The following is a 17,500-nucleotide window of genomic DNA, read 5'->3' as shown; positions in this document are numbered from 1 at the left end:
GTCTCCCCACACGACAGAATGGCCTCCTCATTGTTGTTTTTGTTTTTCTTTCAACTGCAGGGCAAACCAAACGTTAGTATGATGTGTTTTTTGTGCAGAGTAGCGCTTGTTTTTTTTTTTTTTTAGCTCAGTTTGCTGTTTTTAGCGGTTTTAGAGTCTTTGCCTCTGCGTAGTGTCTTATTTTTGGCTCTATTTAGCGGATTTAGATTTTTTTGCTCTGTATTTTAAGTTTCTTTGGCTTTAACATTTCCTTTAGCAATATTCTCTTGCTCTATATAACATTTCCTTTAGCAATATTCTCTTGCTCTATATAACATTTCCTTTAGCAATATTCTCTTGCTCTATATAACATTTCCTTTAGCAATATTCTCTTGCTCTATTTAACATTTCCTTTAGCAATATTCTCTTGCTCTATATAACATTTCCTTTAGCAATATTCTCTTGCTCTATATAACATTTCCTTTAGCAATATTCTCTTGCTCTATATAACATTTCCTTTAGCAATATTCTCTTGCTCTATATAACGTTTTCTTTAACAATATTCTCTTGCTCTATATAACATTTTATTTAACAATATTCTCTTGCTCTATATAACATTTTATTTAACAATATTCTCTTGCTCTATATAACATTTTATTTAACAATATTCTCTTGCTCTATATAACATTTTATTTAACAATATTCTCTTGCTCTATATAACATTTTATTTAACAATATTCTCTTGCTCTATATAACATTTTATTTAGCATTTTTAGCTGGTTTCGCTATTTAGCAGTTTTATCTTTTGCTGTATTTAGCACTTTTAGCTTGTTTTGCTCTTTTTTAGCACCATTTCTTCCTTTCTGCCACGAGTTCAATAAATCTTTTTCTCTACTTGTAAAGGGGGAGAAAGGACGCTCCCTAACACCTTTTCCTTAGTGATTTAGTTTTCTTTAGGTCTTCTCTTTCTCCATTTTCAAAAAGGGAAGGAAAGAAGCTCCCTAACACCTTTTCCTTAGTGATTTAGTTTTCCTTAAGGTTTCTCTCTCACTGTTTGCAGGGGGGAAGGAAAGAAGCTCCCTAACACCTTTTCCTTAGTGATTTAGTTTTCTTTAGTTCTCTTTCTCCATTTTCAAGAAGGGAAGTAAAAAAAGCACCCTAACACCTTTTCCTTAGTGATTTATTTTTCCTTAAGGTTTCTCTCTCACTGTTTGCAGGGGGGAAGGAAAGAAGCTCCCTAACACCTTTTCCTTAGTGATTTATTTTTCCCTTGGGGGGGTGTTAAGTGCCAGGATTGTATTACTGTATATGTAGGCTGGTATCCCTGTCAGGTAAGGAAGCTCCCTAACACCTTTCCCTTAGTGGTTTATTATATCCTTAGCACTTGGTATCCTCATCAGTTAAGGCCCCTAACACCTTTTCCTTAGTGATTTAGTTTTTCCATTTTTCCTCTCATCAAAAAAATAATGCTTTTTTTTTTTTTTTTTTGTTACTAACCTTATTAATATATCTTTATTTATTTATTACAGTTGATAATGCTAGTCATGAAGAAGTGCTTTATTGATAACTGTGATCCACTAATTTTACTTATCTTCCTTTTGACTATGAAAATAATAATAATAATAATAAAATAATAATGATAATAATAATAATGATAATAATAATAATAATAATGATAATAATAATAATAATGATAAAAATAATAATAATAATAATGATAATAATAATAATAATAATAAAGGCTGTATATAATCAACGCTTATTTAATTCTGGATAATAATAATAATAATAATAATAATAATAATAACTGCTGCTACTACTACCATACTAATATCTCCATCTATTTTATCTATCTATCTATCTGTGTATCTGTCTGCTTTATTTTGACTAGTAACCAAGGAGACTCATTCTCATAAAAACTTGAATTTGACGTATCCATAATTTTCGGGTGGTTGGAATTCTTTGACTAGTAACCAAGGAGACTCCATGTATATTTGACTAGTAACCAAGGAGACTCCATATATATATTTGACTAGTAACCAAGGAGACTCCCTCCCACCTTATAAAGACCTTGAATTCCACCCATCCATATTTTAAATTTATATTTCTTTGACTAGTAACCAAGGAGACTCAGGTGAAGGCATATATAGTCTTATAATAGTTGTATATATATTTTTTTTCTTATATATTTTTTTTTTGACAGTCCAAAATTTCCATCTCTCCATCTTGAATGCTGAGTTATAATGGAATTTAAATGCTAGTCACGAAGAAGTGCTATGGGTAGGGTGTAGAGCCATAGTATTGCCTTTTTCTTTCTGCTTGTCATGAAGAAGTGCTATGGGAAGGGTGTAGAGCCATAGTATTGCCTTTTTCTTTCTGCTAGTCAGGAAGAAGTGCTGTGGGAAGGGTGTAGAGCCATAGTATTGCCTTTTTCTTTCTGCTAGTCAGGAAGAAGTGCTGTGGGAAGGGTGTAGAGCCATAGTATTGCCTTTTTCTTTCTGCTAGTCATGAAGAAGTGCTATGGGAAGGGTGTAGAGCCATAGTATTGCCTTTTTCTTTCTGCTAGTCATGAAGAAGTGCTATGGGAAGGGTGTAGAGCCATAGTATTGCCTTTTTCTTTCTGCTTGTCATGAAGAAGTGCTGTGGGAAGGGTGTAGAGCCATAGTATTGCTTTTTTCTTTCTGCTAGTCATGAAGCAGTGCTGTGGGAAGGGTGTAGAGCCATAGTATTGCTTTTTTCTTTCTGCTAGTCATGAAGCAGTGCTGTGGGAAGGGTGTAGAGCCATAGTATTGCCTTTTTCTTTCTGCTAGTCAGGAAGAAGTGCTGTGGGAAGGGTGTAGAGCCATAGTATTGCCTTTTTCTTTCTGCCAGTCAGGAAGAAGTGCTGTGGGAAGGGTGTAGAGCCATAGTATTGCCTTTTTCTTTCTGCTAGTCATGAAGCAGTGCTGTGGGAAGGGTGTAGAGCCATAGTATTGCCTTTTTCTTTCTGCTAGTCAGGAAGAAGTGCTGTGGGAAGGGTGTAGAGCCATAGTATTGCCTTTTTCTTTCTGCTAGTCAGGAAGAAGTGCTGTGGGAAGGGTGTAGAGCCATAGTATTGCCTTTTTCTTTCTGCTAGTCAGGAAGAAGTGCTGTGGGAAGGGTGTAGAGCCATAGTATTGCCTTTTTCTTTCTGCTAGTCACGAAGAAGTGCTATGGGAAGGGTGTAGAGCCATAGTATTGCTTTTTTCTTTCTGCTTGTCATGAAGCAGTGCTGTGGGAAGGGTGTAGAGCCATAGTATTGCCTTTTTCTTTCTGCTAGTCAGGAAGAAGTGCTGTGGGAAGGGTGTAGAGCCATAGTATTGCCTTTTTCTTTCTGCTAGTCAGGAAGAAGTGCTGTGGGAAGGGTGTAGAGCCATAGTATTGCCTTTTTCTTTCTGCTAGCCATGAAGAAGTGCTGTGGGAAGGGTGTAGAGCCATAGTATTGCCTTTTTCTTTCTGCTAGTCAGGAAGAAGTGCTGTGGGAAGGGTGTAGAGCCATAGTATTGCCTTTTTCTTTCTGCTTGTCATGAAGAAGTGCTGTGGGAAGGGTGTAGAGCCATAGTATTGCCTTTTTCTTTCTGCTAGTCATGAAGAAGTGCTGTGGGAAGGATGTAGAGCCATAGTATTATAGAATGCTGAGTTGTAGATTAACAGTAGAATATGCCTCTCTCTCTCTCTCTCTCTCTCCCTCCCTCTCTTCAGCATTTCTGTATATATATTAATTTCCCCCCTCTCATCCTCACTCTTCCTGTCTCTGTAGCATTTCGTATATACATTAATTTCCCATGTATTTTGCGTATTCCTTAGTGCATGATATTAATAAGTTTCCGCAATAACTCTAGCCATCCTCACAGCGCACAACAGACGAGCGAGAACACTGCCAAGAGCGGACGGAAGTTAGGCAATCAAGTTATTCGCAAAGGATACATGTCCATCTCCAATCTGGGCTTCATGAAGGGTGGTTCGCGCGACTACTGGTTCGTCCTGACCTCCGAGTCCCTCTCCTGGTTCAAGGTGGGTAGATTGGGGTCCTGGGTAGACTAGGAAAGTAGATAAATGAGGTAGAATGAGTGTTTTTCCGAACGCTACACGTCTCTCCAATGTTTTTCCGAACGCTGCAAGTCTCTCTCCAATGAAGGGTGGTTCGTATGACTACTGGTTCGTCCTGACCTCCGAGTCCCTCTCCTGGTTCAAGGTGGGTAGATTGGGGTCCTGGGTAGACTAGGAAAGTAGATAAATGAGGTAGAATTTGTGTTTTTCCGAATGCTACACGTCTGTCTCTAAAATCGGCTTTCGTGAAGGGTGGTTCGCGCGACTACTGGTTCGTCCTGACCTCCGAGTCCCTCTCCTGGTTCAAGGTGGGTAGATTGGGGCCCTGGGTAGACTAGGAAAGTAGATAAATGAGGTAGAATTTGTGTTTTTCCGAACGCTACATGTCCATCTCCAATCTGGGCTTCATGAAGGGTGGTTCGCGCGACTACTGGTTCGTCCTGACCTCCGAGTCCCTCTCCTGGTTCAAGGTGGGTTGATTGGGGTCCTGGGTAGACTAGGAAAGTAGATGCATAAGGTAGAATTTGTGTTTTTCCGAACGCTACATGTCCATCTCCAAAATCGGCTTCTTTAAATTACTTAGCTCACTTGATAATTATTTTTAGGGAGAGAGAGAGAGAGAGAGAGGGGGGGGGGAGAGGGAGGGAGGGATCCACATTTTCTCTCTCAGTGATGATGGTGATGATAGTGATGATGATGAGGAGGAGGAGGAGGAAAATGATGATGATGATGATAATATTGATGACAGTGATGGTGGTGATGATGAAAATAATAGAGGAGGATAATAATAATAATAATAATAATAATAATAATAATAATAATAATAATAATAGATGATGAATGAATGTAATAATAATAATAACAGGAATAACAACAGCAATGATAATAATAATAATAATAATAATAATAATCTTTCCACAGGATGAGGAGGAGCGAGACAAGAAATACATGTTGATGTTGGACGGCCTCAAGATCAAAGACATTGAACAAGGCTTCATGTCCCGACGCCACGTATTTGCGCTGTACAACCCCGACCAGAAGAATGTTTACAAGGTGAGAGAGGGAGAGGGAGGCCGAGGAGGAGGTGGAGGGAGGGGGAAAAAGAGGGGGAGGGATAGGGAAAGGGAGGCCAAGGATGAGGTGGAGGTATACGCACTAATGTTTAATAATATTCAGCTTAATCCTGCATCATCCTTGAACATGTTTGGTGTTTCATTTACTCGGGACTTGTCTTGTAAAATCTGCTTCGAAGAGATTAGGCGTGCTAAGCCGACTCCGTTCCTTCTTTACCTCTGCACAATTGTTGACTCTATACAGGGGTTTTATCTGCCCCTGTGTGGAGTACAACTCTCATGTGTGGGGAGGCTTCCCACATACAGCTCTTCTCAATAGGGTGGAGTCAAAGGCTTTTCGTCTCATTAACTCTCCTCCTCTTGCTGACTCCCTTCAACCTCTGTCTCTTCGCCGCACTGTTGCATCTTTATCTCTTTTCTATCGCTACTTCAATGGTCACTGCTCCTCTGAACTGTCTGCTTGCATCCCTTCAACCTCTGTCTCTTTGCTGCACTGTTGCATCTTTATCTCCTTTCTATCGCTACTTTAATGGTCACTGCTCCTCTGAACTGTCTGCTTGCATCCCTCCACCTCTACGACGGGCGCGTAGCACCCGTCTGGCAGCAAACTCTCATCCCTTTCCTGCCCAACTCTCTAATGCAAGAGTTAACCGTTACTCCCAGTCCTTCATGTATGCAACAGGTCAACTCTGGAACTGTCTCCCTCTGTCTGTATTTCCTGCTGCCTATGATCTCCAGTCTTTCAAACGCAGTGTGTCCAGGCATCTCAAAATGATCGGATCTTGAATTTGGCTCTCTCTTGTATTGTATAATAGGTCAACTCTGGAACTGTCTCCCTCTGTCTGTATTTCCTGCTTCCTATGATCTCCAGTCTTTCAAACGCAGTGTGTCCAGGCATCTCAAAATGATCGGATCTTGAATTTGGCTCTCTCTTGTATTGTATAATAGGTCAACTCTGGAACTGTCTCCCTCTGTCTGTATTTCCTGCTGCCTATGACCTCCAGTCTTTCAAACGCAGTGTGTCCAGGCATCTCAAAATGATCGGATCTTGAATTTGGCTCTCTCTTGTATTGTTTTTGTTTTTTTCTGGGAAGGAACGGTTTGCGGGCTCCTGGCCTTGGGTTCCTTCTTCCGTGCATTAAAGAAAAAAACTACCTCTACCTCTACCCCTACAGGACTACAAGGAGCTGCAGTTGGGCGTTGAAACACAGGATGATATGGACTCGTGGAAGGCTTCGTTCCTCCGAGCTGGCGTGTACCCTGAGAAGGTGTCTGACAGCACGAATGGAGAGGAGGTGAGTGGGTAGATGTGGAGAGGGGTGGAGGGAAGATGAAGAGGGGGTGGAGGGAAGATAGGGGGTGGAGGGAAGATAGGGGGTGGAGGGTAGATAGAGAGGGGTGGAGGGTAGATAGAGAGGTGAAGGGTAGATAGGGGGTGGAGGGAAGAGAGGGGTGGAGGGTAGATGGAGAGGGGTGGAGGGAAGACAGAGGGGGTGGAGGGTAGACAGAGGGGGTGGGGGTAGACAGAGAGGGGTGGAGGGAAGATAGGGGGTGGAGGGTAGAGAGGGGGTGGAGGGTAGATAGAGAGGGGTGGAGGGTAGATGGAGAGGGGTGGAGGGAAGATAGGGGGTGGAGGGTAGATGGAGAGGGGTGGAGGGAAGATAGGGGGTGGAGGGTAGATGGAGAGGGGTGGAGGGAAGATAGGGGGTGGAGGGTAGACAGAGAGGGGGTGGAGGGTAGACAGAGAGGGGGTGGGGGTAGACAGAGGGGGTGGAGGGTAGACAGAGAGGGGTGGATTGAGCAAAGCGAGTTTTTGGTGTTACAGGATAGTGTTTGAGGAAGCGTATGGTGTGGAAAAAAACAGATGCTTTACTCCGTGTGGCGTGCAAGGCCTCGTGTGTTTGAATTTTTAAGTTAGAATGAATACGGTTGTTTTTTTTGAGTTAAAATGATGTTTTGAGTTGGGGGGGATTTTTTGGAGGGTCAGAATGATAGCCAGTATACTTTTTTTTTGGAGTTAGAGTGAGTTTTTTGGGTTTGAATGATATTTTTGAGTTTGAATGATAGCCAGGATACTTTTTTCCACTCCCAGGGTGCAGCGGAAGGCTCGACATCGATAGAAAAATAGTTAGATTGATGAGAAATATAAAATGATGTTTGAATTTTGAGTTAGAGTGAGTTTTTTGAGTTTGAATGATATTTTTGAGTTTGAATGATAGCCAGGATACTTTTTTCCACTCCCAGGGTGCAGCGGAAGGCTCCACGTCGATGGACCCCCAGTTGGAGCGACAGGTGGAGACGATTCGCAACCTGGTGGACTCGTACATGAAGATCGTAACGAAGACAACTCGAGATTTGGTTCCTAAGACCATCATGCATCTCATGATTAACAACACAAAGGATTTTATTATGGGAGAACTGCTGGCACACCTGTATGCCTCCGGTGACCAGGTGAGAGAGAGAGGGAGAGAGAGAGAGAGAGAGAGAGAGAGGAGGGAGGGGGGGGAGGAATTAAAGAGAGGGAGAGAAGGCAGTGATAAATTATTTGAAGGATTTTATTATGGGAGAACTGCTGGCACACCTCCATGCATCTGGTGACCAGGTGAGAGAGAGAGGGAGGGAGGGAGAGAGAGAGGGAGAGGGAGGGAGAGAAAAAAAAAGGAAGGAAAGTAAAAGAATCAGAAGGAGAAGGAGAGAGGGAGAGAAAGAAAGAGAGATAGAGAGGGATGAGGAAAGTGAGTGAGATAATTTAGAATGAAGTAGAAAAGAAAGAAGGAAAGGGAGAGAGAGAGGGAGAGGGGGGGAATTAAAGAGAGGGAGAGAATGAAAGAAAGAGAAGGAGAGTGAGGGAGGAAAGAGAGGCTAGGGAAGAAGGAAGATAAGAGAAAGGAAAGAAAAGAAAGATAAAAGAGCTAGAAATAGAGGGAGAGAAAGAGAGAGAGGGGTGGGGAATTAGAGAGGGAGAGAGAGAGAGGGAGGGAAAGGAGGGGAGAGATTAAAGAGAGACTAGAGGAGAAGAGAAAGGAAAGAAAGGGAAGAGAGAGGGAGAGGGGGATAAAAAAAGAGAGGAGGTGAGAAAGAAAAAGAAGGAGAGAGAAAAGAGAGAGAGGGAAAAGTGCACTAAAGAGAGAGGAAAGGAAGAAAGAAAGATGAAAGCCAGAAAGAGAGGGAGAGAAAGAGAGAGAGGGAGGGAGAGACAGGGAAAGAAAGGGAGGAGGAAAGTGACGTAGAGGAAAGGGAGGGAAATGAATGAAGAGGAGGGGGAGGAGGGAGATGGAGGGAGGAGAGAAAGGAAATATGGAGAGAGAGGGAAGGAGGGAGGGAGGGAAAGAAAGGAAGAGAGAGAGAGAGGAATATATAAGAAAACGGAGAAAAAACAGAATTCCGATAAAATATAAACGCTATCCTTGTCGCATTCTCGTCTCTCGGCCAGAATGCCATGATGGAGGAGAGCGAGAGAGGGAGGGAGGAAGGGAGGGAAGGAAGGAGGGAGGGAGAGAGAGGGAGGGAAGGAAGGAGGGAGGGAAGTGAAAACAGTACATCAAACTCTCAACGATGATAAAAACTAACGCTATCCTTGTCGCATTCTCCGCTCTCGGGCAGAACGCCATGATGGAGGAGAGCCCCGAGGAGGCCAGGAAGCGGGAGGAGATGCTGAGGATGTACCACGCGTGCAAGGAGGCGCTGAAGATCATCGGAGACGTCTCTATGGCCACTGTCTCCACCCCAATGCCTCCACCAGTCAAAGATGATTGGCTCTCGACAGGACAGGAGAGTCCTAGGTGAGAGAGAGAGGGAGAGAAAGAGAGAGAGAGGGAGAGGGAGAAAGGAGTGTGTGAATGAGAGAGAGTGTAAATGTGTGTGTGGGGAAGGGAGAGACAGACATTGAGAGAGGAAGGGAGAAAGGAGTGTGTGTATGAGAGGGAGAGTAAATGTGTGTGTGGGGAAGGGAGAGACAGACAGAGAGAGAGAGTAAATGTGTGTGTGGGGAAGGGAGAGACAGACAGAGAGAGAGGAAGGGAGAAAGGAGTGTGTGAATGAGAGAGAGAGAGAGAGAGAGAGAGAGTAAATGTGTGTGTGGGGAAGGGAGAGACAGACAGAGAGAGAGAGGAAGGGAGAAAGGAGTGTGTATATGAGAGAGAGAGTAAATGTGTGTGTGGGGAAGGGAGAGACAGAGAGAGAGGAAAGGAGTGTGCATTTTGTGTGTGTGTTTGGGTGGTGGGTGGGTGTAAGTGTGTGTGTGTGTGTGTGTGTGTGTGTGTGTGAGAGAGAGAGAGAGAGAGAGCATACTGTATGTGTGTGTGTGTGTGTGTGAGGGAGGGAGGGAGAGAGAGAGAGACTGAAGGAGAGAGAGGAAAGGAGTGTGTATTTTGTGTGTGTGTGAGAGAGAGAGAGAGAATGTGCATGTGAGGGAGAGAGAGAGTGAGATAGATAGATAGACACAGGGATAGAGAGAGAGGAAAGGAATGTGAGAGAGAAAGAGAGAGAGAAGGAAGAAGGAAGGAGTACTGTATGTGTGTGTGTGTGTGTGTGTGTGTGTGTAATTAAAACTGAATTAAATTTACTTTTTAACTCTGATTATAGTTTATTAAATGAATTATTATTATTATTATTATTACCATTACTATTATTATTATTATTATTATTACCATTACTATTATTATTATTATTATTTATTTGAGACCAGCTGATGGGGGGGGAAATTAACGTGTAATAATTATAAATCTAATTATAGTTTATTATTATTATTATTATTATTACCATTACTGTTATTATTATTATTATTATTAAATTTGAGAGCAGATGGTGGGGGGAATGAGGAAAATTATTGAAAGAATTTATAAATGGAAATTAACGAGTAATAATAAATCTACCTTATATTGCTACTAAATCTACTGTCTACTAAATCCACCTTTTATCTATCCTGTATCTATTAAATCTCTCTCTCATCTCCCCCCTAGTTTCTAAATCTCCCCCTCCCTCTCCGCCCAGCTCTCGCCAGAATGGTGTGGTGTGGGGTGCCGGGCCCCCCCACTCCCCCTCCTCCTCCCCCCCCACCTCCTGCGCTCAAACCTTCTGCCTTTCGTTCTGGCAAAGCAACAGGTGAACGTACACACCATCCAGTGCACGCCAACGCACACACACGCACACGAACCCAGTGCACGCCGATGCACACACACGCACATGAACCCAGTGCACACTGACACACACACACACACACACACACACACACACACACACACACACACACACACACACACACACACACACACACACACACACTCAAACCCGTGCACAGTGACACACACACACGCACATGAACCCAGTGCACGCCGAAAAACACACTTCAAATGCATACACACACACGAACTCAGTGTACGCCGAAGAACATGCACATGCTCACACCAACCAGTGCACGCTGACGCACACAGATGCACACACGCACATGTATGTTTGGCACCAGTGGGGGGAACAATTATGTGGCTTCAAAAATTGTGCACACATGTACACACACCTGCTGCACACACACACAAACCCAGCGCACGCTAACGCACACGCACACAGGAATCGAGTGCACTTTGATGCACGGGATAATCAACCCCTTCTTCACCGACCCCTCCCTCCCCCAATATAAGCACTACATACACCCCCTATACCAACCTGACAACTCCCCCTCCTGTAGTGTGTGTGTGTGTGTGTGTGTGTGTGTGTGTGTGTGTGTGTGTGTGATGTCCAAACTATTTACTCTGTGTGATTCATTTTTATACTGGGGATCACGTAAAACCAGCGTGATGTTGCTGTTGTAAGGAAATGTTTATAAAAGAATTCATTCGTTTACATGAAGTGCGAGAAAGGCGTTGCAATGGAGGAAGAGGGGAGAGAGAAGTATGTGGTAACCATAGGGGTATTTGCCTTCTTAGTGTCTATCTATCTATCTATTGCCAGACGCCTCAATCCCGTTTGGGGTGGCCACAAACAAATTGCCTCCACGTCGCCCTGTCCCCCGCCATTTCACTGCCCTGCTTCCAACTCACACCCCCCTCTCTCATATACCTCTCCACCCCATCCCTCCATCTCATCCTTGGCCTCCCCTTCCACCTCACTCACATACACTCTCCACATCTGTCTCATATACCTCTCCATTCCTCCATCTCATCCTCGGCCTCCCCCTCCCTCTTCCCCCCTCCACCTCACTCACATACACTCTCCTCGTCAGTCTGGTAAAATATATGGTAGAATACTCATTGATAGGGTTAGGCATGTGACAGAGGAGCTAGTTGGAGAAGAACAAGGGGGATTTAGGAAGGGAAAAGGGTGTGTAGATCAGATATTTGTTCTAAGATGTTTAGTGGAGAAGTATCTAGAGAAGGGAAGGAAAGTGTATGCTGCCTTCATGGACTTGGAGAAAGCTTATGACAGAATAGATAGGCAAGGTATGTGGAAGGTATTAAGAATATATGGAGTGGAGGGGAAATTGTTGAGTGCTGTGAAGAGTATGTACGAGGGAGCTAGGGCTACGGTGCGAGTGGATGGTGAGCTGAGTGAGTTCTTTGATCTCAGTGTGGGACTGAAACAGGGATGTGTGATGTCTCCATGGCTGTTTAATATATATATGGATGGGGTTGTGGAGGAGGTGCAGGGTGGGGCGGTGGATGTGGGGGTGGCTCTGGTGAATGTGGGTGAGATTTGGAAGCTTCCGGTGTTGCTGTTTGCTGATGATACAGTATTGTTGAGTGAAGATGAATGGGAGTTGCGAGGTTTGGTGAATGAATCTGGGACAGTGTGTAGGAGGAGGAAGCTGAAAGTTAATGTAAACAAAAGTAAAGTTATGGTGTTTGAGAGGAATGAAGTCACAGAGTGTGCAGTGAGGTTGGATGGTGAGGATGTGGAGAGTGTGAGTGAATTCAAGTACTTGGGTAGTGTGATGAGTAAGGATGGAACTTTGGGGGATGAAGTACGTGAAAGGGTACAGCAGGGAAGAAAGGTTGTTGGTACACTGAAAGCAATGATGAGAAATAGGGAGGTGGGTATGGAAGTTAAGAAGTCACTGCATGATGGTATTGTGATCCCTACCCTGACGTATGGAAGCGAGGCGTGGACCTTGCAAGAGGGGAACAAGTCAAGAGTGAGAGCAGTGGAAATGAGTTACTTGAGAGGAGCATGTGGAGTGACGTGGAGGGACAGGTTGACGAATGAAGAAGTGAAGGAACGTTGTGGGGTAGATGTGGATGTGGTTGAAAAGATTAGGAGAAATACACTGAGGTGGTTTGGACATGTGGAGAGAATGGAGAGTGAAAGACTGACTAAGAGGGTGTATGTAGGTGAGGTGGAGGGAGGGAGAGGGAGGGGTAGACCGAAGATGAGGTGGAGGGATGGAATACACTGAGGTGGTTTGGACATGTGGAGAGGATGGAGAGTGAAAGACTGATGAGGAGAGTGTATGTGAGTGAGGTGGAGGGTGGGAGAGAGAGGGGGAGGCCGAAGATGAGATGGAGGGATGGGGTGGAGAGGTATATGAGAGAGGGGGGTGTGAGTTGGGAGCAGGGCAGTGAAATGGCAGGGGACAGGGTGACGTGGAGGCGATTTGTTTGTGGCCACCCCGTATGGGATTAAGGCGTCTGGCAATAGATAGATAGATAGGTAGAAAAGGGAGGAGGAGGAGGATGCAAAGTATAATAACAAAATATTATTATTATTATTATTATTTTTATTATTATTATTATTATTATTATTATTATTTATTATTATTATTATTTTTATGATTATTTTTATTATTATTTTTATTGCTTCATTATTATTATTATTTTTTTATTATTGTTATTTTTATTATTATTACTATTATTATTATTATTATTTTTATTATTATTATTATTATTATTATTATTATTTAGTTTTTCTGTTATAATTACTCCACCAACCACTCATCCCATCTCCATTTTCTTTCTCCTCACCATCAGTCTCTCAAACAGGATCGGTCAGAGTGGTCCTCCCTCCCCCGGGGGCAACATGCGCCGCGCCCCGCCCCCGGCCGTGTCCCGCGCCCCGCCCCCTGTCCCGGGAGGAGGTCGCCCTGCCCCGGCCATCCCATCCCGCCCCACCCCGGCCCCTCCAAGTCGCCAGGGCAATCCGGGGGGTGCCCTGCCCCCACCCCTCGTCCCATCGTAAGTACTCCGATGTTTACCTTTTGTACTTGATGCCGTTCCTGTTGCTACTTAGCCTGGCATGCATAGATTTGGGGGAATTTATTATTATTATTTTCATTATTTTTTCTAATTGTTTACTATATTTGTCTTGACGCTGTTCCTTTTGCTATTTAGCCTGGCATGCTTAGATTTGGGGGAAATTATTATTATTATTATTATTTTATTTCTGATCAATTTTTTACTATTTTTTTCTTGACGCTGTTCCATTTGCTACTTAGCCTGGCATGCTTGGATTTATTTACATTACTCGACATCATTCCATTGGCTGCTCATTCTGGCATGCTCAGATTCTTATTATTATTTCTTTTGCTATTTAGTCTTGCATGCTTAGGGTGTGGGGGACCTTTTTTTATTATTTGTTATTCTCTCTCTCTCTCTCTCTCTCTCTCTCTCCCCTCCCTCTTCCTTCTCTCTCTCCTTCCTTCCTCCTCTGTCTTTCCCTCCATCCTCTTCTGTCTTTCCTTCCTTCCTCCCTCTTCTGTCTTTCTTTCCTTCATTCTTTCCTCTTCCTTCTGCCTGTGGGTCACTTTACACTCCCTCTTCTGTCTTTCTTTCCTTCATTCTTTCCTCTTCCTTCTGCCTGTGGGTCACTTTACACTCCCTCTTCTGTCTTTCTTTCCTTCATTCTTTCCTCTTCCTTCTGCCTGTGGGTGACTTTACACTCCCTCTTCTGTCTTTCTTTCCTTCATTCTTTCCTCTTCCTTCTGCCTGTGGGTCACTTTACACTCCCTCTTCTGTCTTTCTTTCCTTCATTCTTTCCTCTTCCTTCTGCCTGTGGGTCACTTTACACTCCCTCTTCTGTCTTTCTTTCCTTCATTCTTTCCTCTTCCTTCTGCCTGTGGGTGACTTTACACTCCCTCTTCTGTCTTTCTTTCCTTCATTCTTTCCTCTTCCTTCTGCCTGTGGGTGACTTTACACTCCCTCTTCTGTCTTTCTTTCCTTCATTCTTTCCTCTTCCTTCTGCCTGTGGGTCACTTTACACTCCCTCTTCTGTCTTTCTTTCCTTCATTCTTTCCTCTTCCTTCTGCCTGTGGGTGACTTTACACTCCCTCTTCTGTCTTTCTTTCCTTCATTCTTTCCTCTTCCTTCTGCCTGTGGGTGACTTTACACTCCCTCTTCTGTCTTTCTTTCCTTCATTCTTTCCTCTTCCTTCTGCCTGTGGGTCACTTTACACTCCCTCTTCTGTCTTTCTTTCCTTCATTCTTTCCTCTTCCTTCTGCCTGTGGGTCACTTTACACTCCCTCTTCTGTCTTTCTTTCCTTCATTCTTTCCTCTTCCTTCTGCCTGTGGGTCACTTTACACTCCCTCTTCTGTCTTTCTTTCCTTCATTCTTTCCTCTTCCTTCTGCCTGTGGGTCACTTTACACTCCCTCTTCTGTCTTTCTTTCCTTCATTCTTTCCTCTTCCTTCTGCCTGTGGGTAACTTTACACTCCCTCTTCTGTCTTTCTTTCCTTCATTCTTTCCTCTTCCTTCTGCCTGTGGGTAACTTTACACTCCCTCTTCTGTCTTTCTTTCCTTCATTCTTTCCTCTTCCTTCTGCCTGTGGGTGACTTTACACTCCCTCTTCTGTCTTTCTTTCCTTCATTCTTTCCTCTTCCTTCTGCCTGTGGGTCACTTTACACTCCCTCTTCTGTCTTTCTTTCCTTCATTCTTTCCTCTTCCTTCTGCCTGTGGGTGACTTTACACTCCCTCTTCTGTCTTTCTTTCCTTCATTCTTTCCTCTTCCTTCTGCCTGTGGGTCACTTTACACTCCCTCTTCTGTCTTTCTTTCCTTCATTCTTTCCTCTTCCTTCTGCCTGTGGGTCACTTTACACTCCCTCTTCTGTCTTTCTTTCCTTCATTCTTTCCTCTTCCTTCTGCCTGTGGGTGACTCTACACTGAGTGACAAGCCAAATGGTTTCCTGTACACCAGGAAACCATTTACTGTGCTGGGTGGTAACCATAACACCAAATTATGGCGCCTGGTGGTTTAGTGGGTAATTCTCTAATAAACACCATATATAAATATTTTTTTTTTCTAAATTAAAAAAAATAATAGATAATAGAAAATCTTTGGTGTTATATTATTGACCAAAAATAATAATAATAATAATAATTTGGTGTTTTTCAATAAATTCAATAATTTGGCGTTTCATTATTTTATTATTAAAAAAAGATTATAATAAAAGAAGGTCCACATTAACTACAATATATAGAATAGTATTTTTGCATTTTAATAATATATATATATTTATTTGTGCTTTGCAAATTTGAGATGCTTATAGATGTTAATTTTTTTTTTATATATATACATAATTTGGTGTGTGCTTTGAGTGCATATATTTCTGAAGTTCCTCTGCCTTTTTTGAGTGCGTTTCTCTCTCGATCTTTGAGTGCATTTCGTCCTTTGAGTGCATATATTTTTTTCCAAGGGTTCCTCCGCTTTTTTGAGTGCGTTTTTGAGTGCATTTAGTTTGTCGAGTGCATATATTTTTTTCAAGGGTTCCTCCGCTTTTTTGAGTGCGTTTTTTAGTGCATTTAGGTCTTTGAGTGCAATATATTTTTTTCAAGGGTCCTTCCTGATTTTCCTCTGCCTTTTTGAGTGCGTTTTTGAGTGCATTTAGTCCTTTGAGTGCATGGTTTTTTTTGTCTATATCTTGTCTTAAAATGGCTTGTAATTATTTTTGGGGGAATATTGCTCTGTTTTCAAAAATGTGTTTTATTATATATTTGGTTCTCAGCCATTTTGAATTTTTTTGGGGTAATGGGTTGTTAAAGAAACGTACACGTGCACGCACACACACACACACACACACACACACACACACACACACACACACACACACACACACACACACAGGAAGTATGGAAGGGAATTAAGTGAGAAATATAACACACACACACACACACACACACACACACACACACACTGAGGAAGTATGGAAGGGAACTGAGTGAGAAATATAACACACACACACACACACACACACACACAGGAAGTATGGAAGGGAATTAAGTGAGAAATATCACACACACACACACACACACACACACACACACACACACACACACACACACACACACACACTGAGGAAGTATGGAAGGGAATTAAGTGAGAAATATCACACACACACACACACACACAGGAAGTATGGAAGGGAATTGAGTGAGAAATATAACACACACACACACACACACACACACACACACACACACAAACTTGAGAGGATAAAATGTGAGTAAAGAAAGAGAGTTAGAGAGAGAGAAAGGATTGTAGGTAGAGAAAATTGCTCAGTAAATTAGCAGTGTAGTAAAGCCCCCTGTCCGAAAGGTCGCGGGTTCGATTCTGCACTCACCAACACCAGCGTGAAGGAAGGGCTGACCACATAACTTCAAAAAATAATAATAATAATAATAATAATAATAATCTATCTATCTATCTATCTATTGCCAGACGCCATAATCCCATAAGGGGTGGCCTTTTGACTTTGAGTTAGTTGTTTTACGGGGAGGGGCACTAACCCTCCACCAACCCAATAATGATAATAATAATAATAATAATAATCTATCTATCTATCGCCAGACGCCATAATCCCGTAAGGGGTGGCCTTTTGACTTTGAGTTATTTATTTTACGGGGAGGGGCACTAACCCTCCACCAACCCAATAATGATAATAATAATAATAATAATAATAATAATCTATCTATCTATCTATCTATTGCCAGACGCCATAATCCCATAAGGGGTGGCCTTTTGACTTTGAGTTATTTGTTTTACGGGGAGGGGCACTAACCCTCCACCAACCCAGTAATGATAATAATAATAATAAATAGAGTAGATTTGGTCCAGTATTTACATTTATGCTAGTTTTTGGTCCATTTTTCTGTAAGCCAAGAAACCATTTACAACGCTGGGTGGTAACCATATAACCAAACCATACGTGCTGCCTACGTGTCAACAAGTGGGTTGGTGGAGGGTTAGTGCCCCTCCCCGTAAAACAACTAACTCAAAGACAAACCCCCACCCCTTACCCGATTATGGCGTCTGGCAATAAATAGATAGATAGATAGATTATGCTAAATTGGGTCCATCTGTGCTAGTCTTTGGTCCAGTGATGCTAACTTTATGCTAGTTTTTAAAAAATTGGTTTTGCTGCATACGCCTGCGAATGTATGAATGTAGACAAGTTTTGCTCC

At 42.8% G+C, this 17,500-nt stretch overlaps 1 protein-coding gene across 1 annotated transcript in view; it reads left to right on the top strand.

Annotated features, from left to right (window-relative positions):
• shi (dynamin-1 shibire) overlaps positions 1-17,500 on the top strand; it is a 73,310-nt gene that overhangs the window by 51,114 nt on the left and 4,696 nt on the right. The window contains exons 9-14 of the mRNA XM_080269237.1: positions 3,852-4,011; positions 4,969-5,100; positions 6,296-6,415; positions 7,365-7,571; positions 8,724-8,902; positions 13,091-13,282. Coding sequence (XP_080125363.1) covers positions 3,852-4,011; positions 4,969-5,100; positions 6,296-6,415; positions 7,365-7,571; positions 8,724-8,902; positions 13,091-13,282 — 990 coding nt within the window. The remainder of the gene's footprint in view (positions 1-3,851; positions 4,012-4,968; positions 5,101-6,295; positions 6,416-7,364; positions 7,572-8,723; positions 8,903-13,090; positions 13,283-17,500) is intronic.

This window comes from Coenobita brevimanus, chromosome 32 (genome assembly GCF_032717465.1).
Source record: "Coenobita brevimanus isolate Jiangsu-jjx chromosome 32, ASM3271746v2, whole genome shotgun sequence".
NCBI classification, from domain to species: domain Eukaryota; kingdom Metazoa; phylum Arthropoda; class Malacostraca; order Decapoda; family Coenobitidae; genus Coenobita; species Coenobita brevimanus.
The sequence above is the reverse complement of the archived record's forward strand: the minus strand, read 5'-3'. Positions and strand labels throughout refer to the sequence as shown.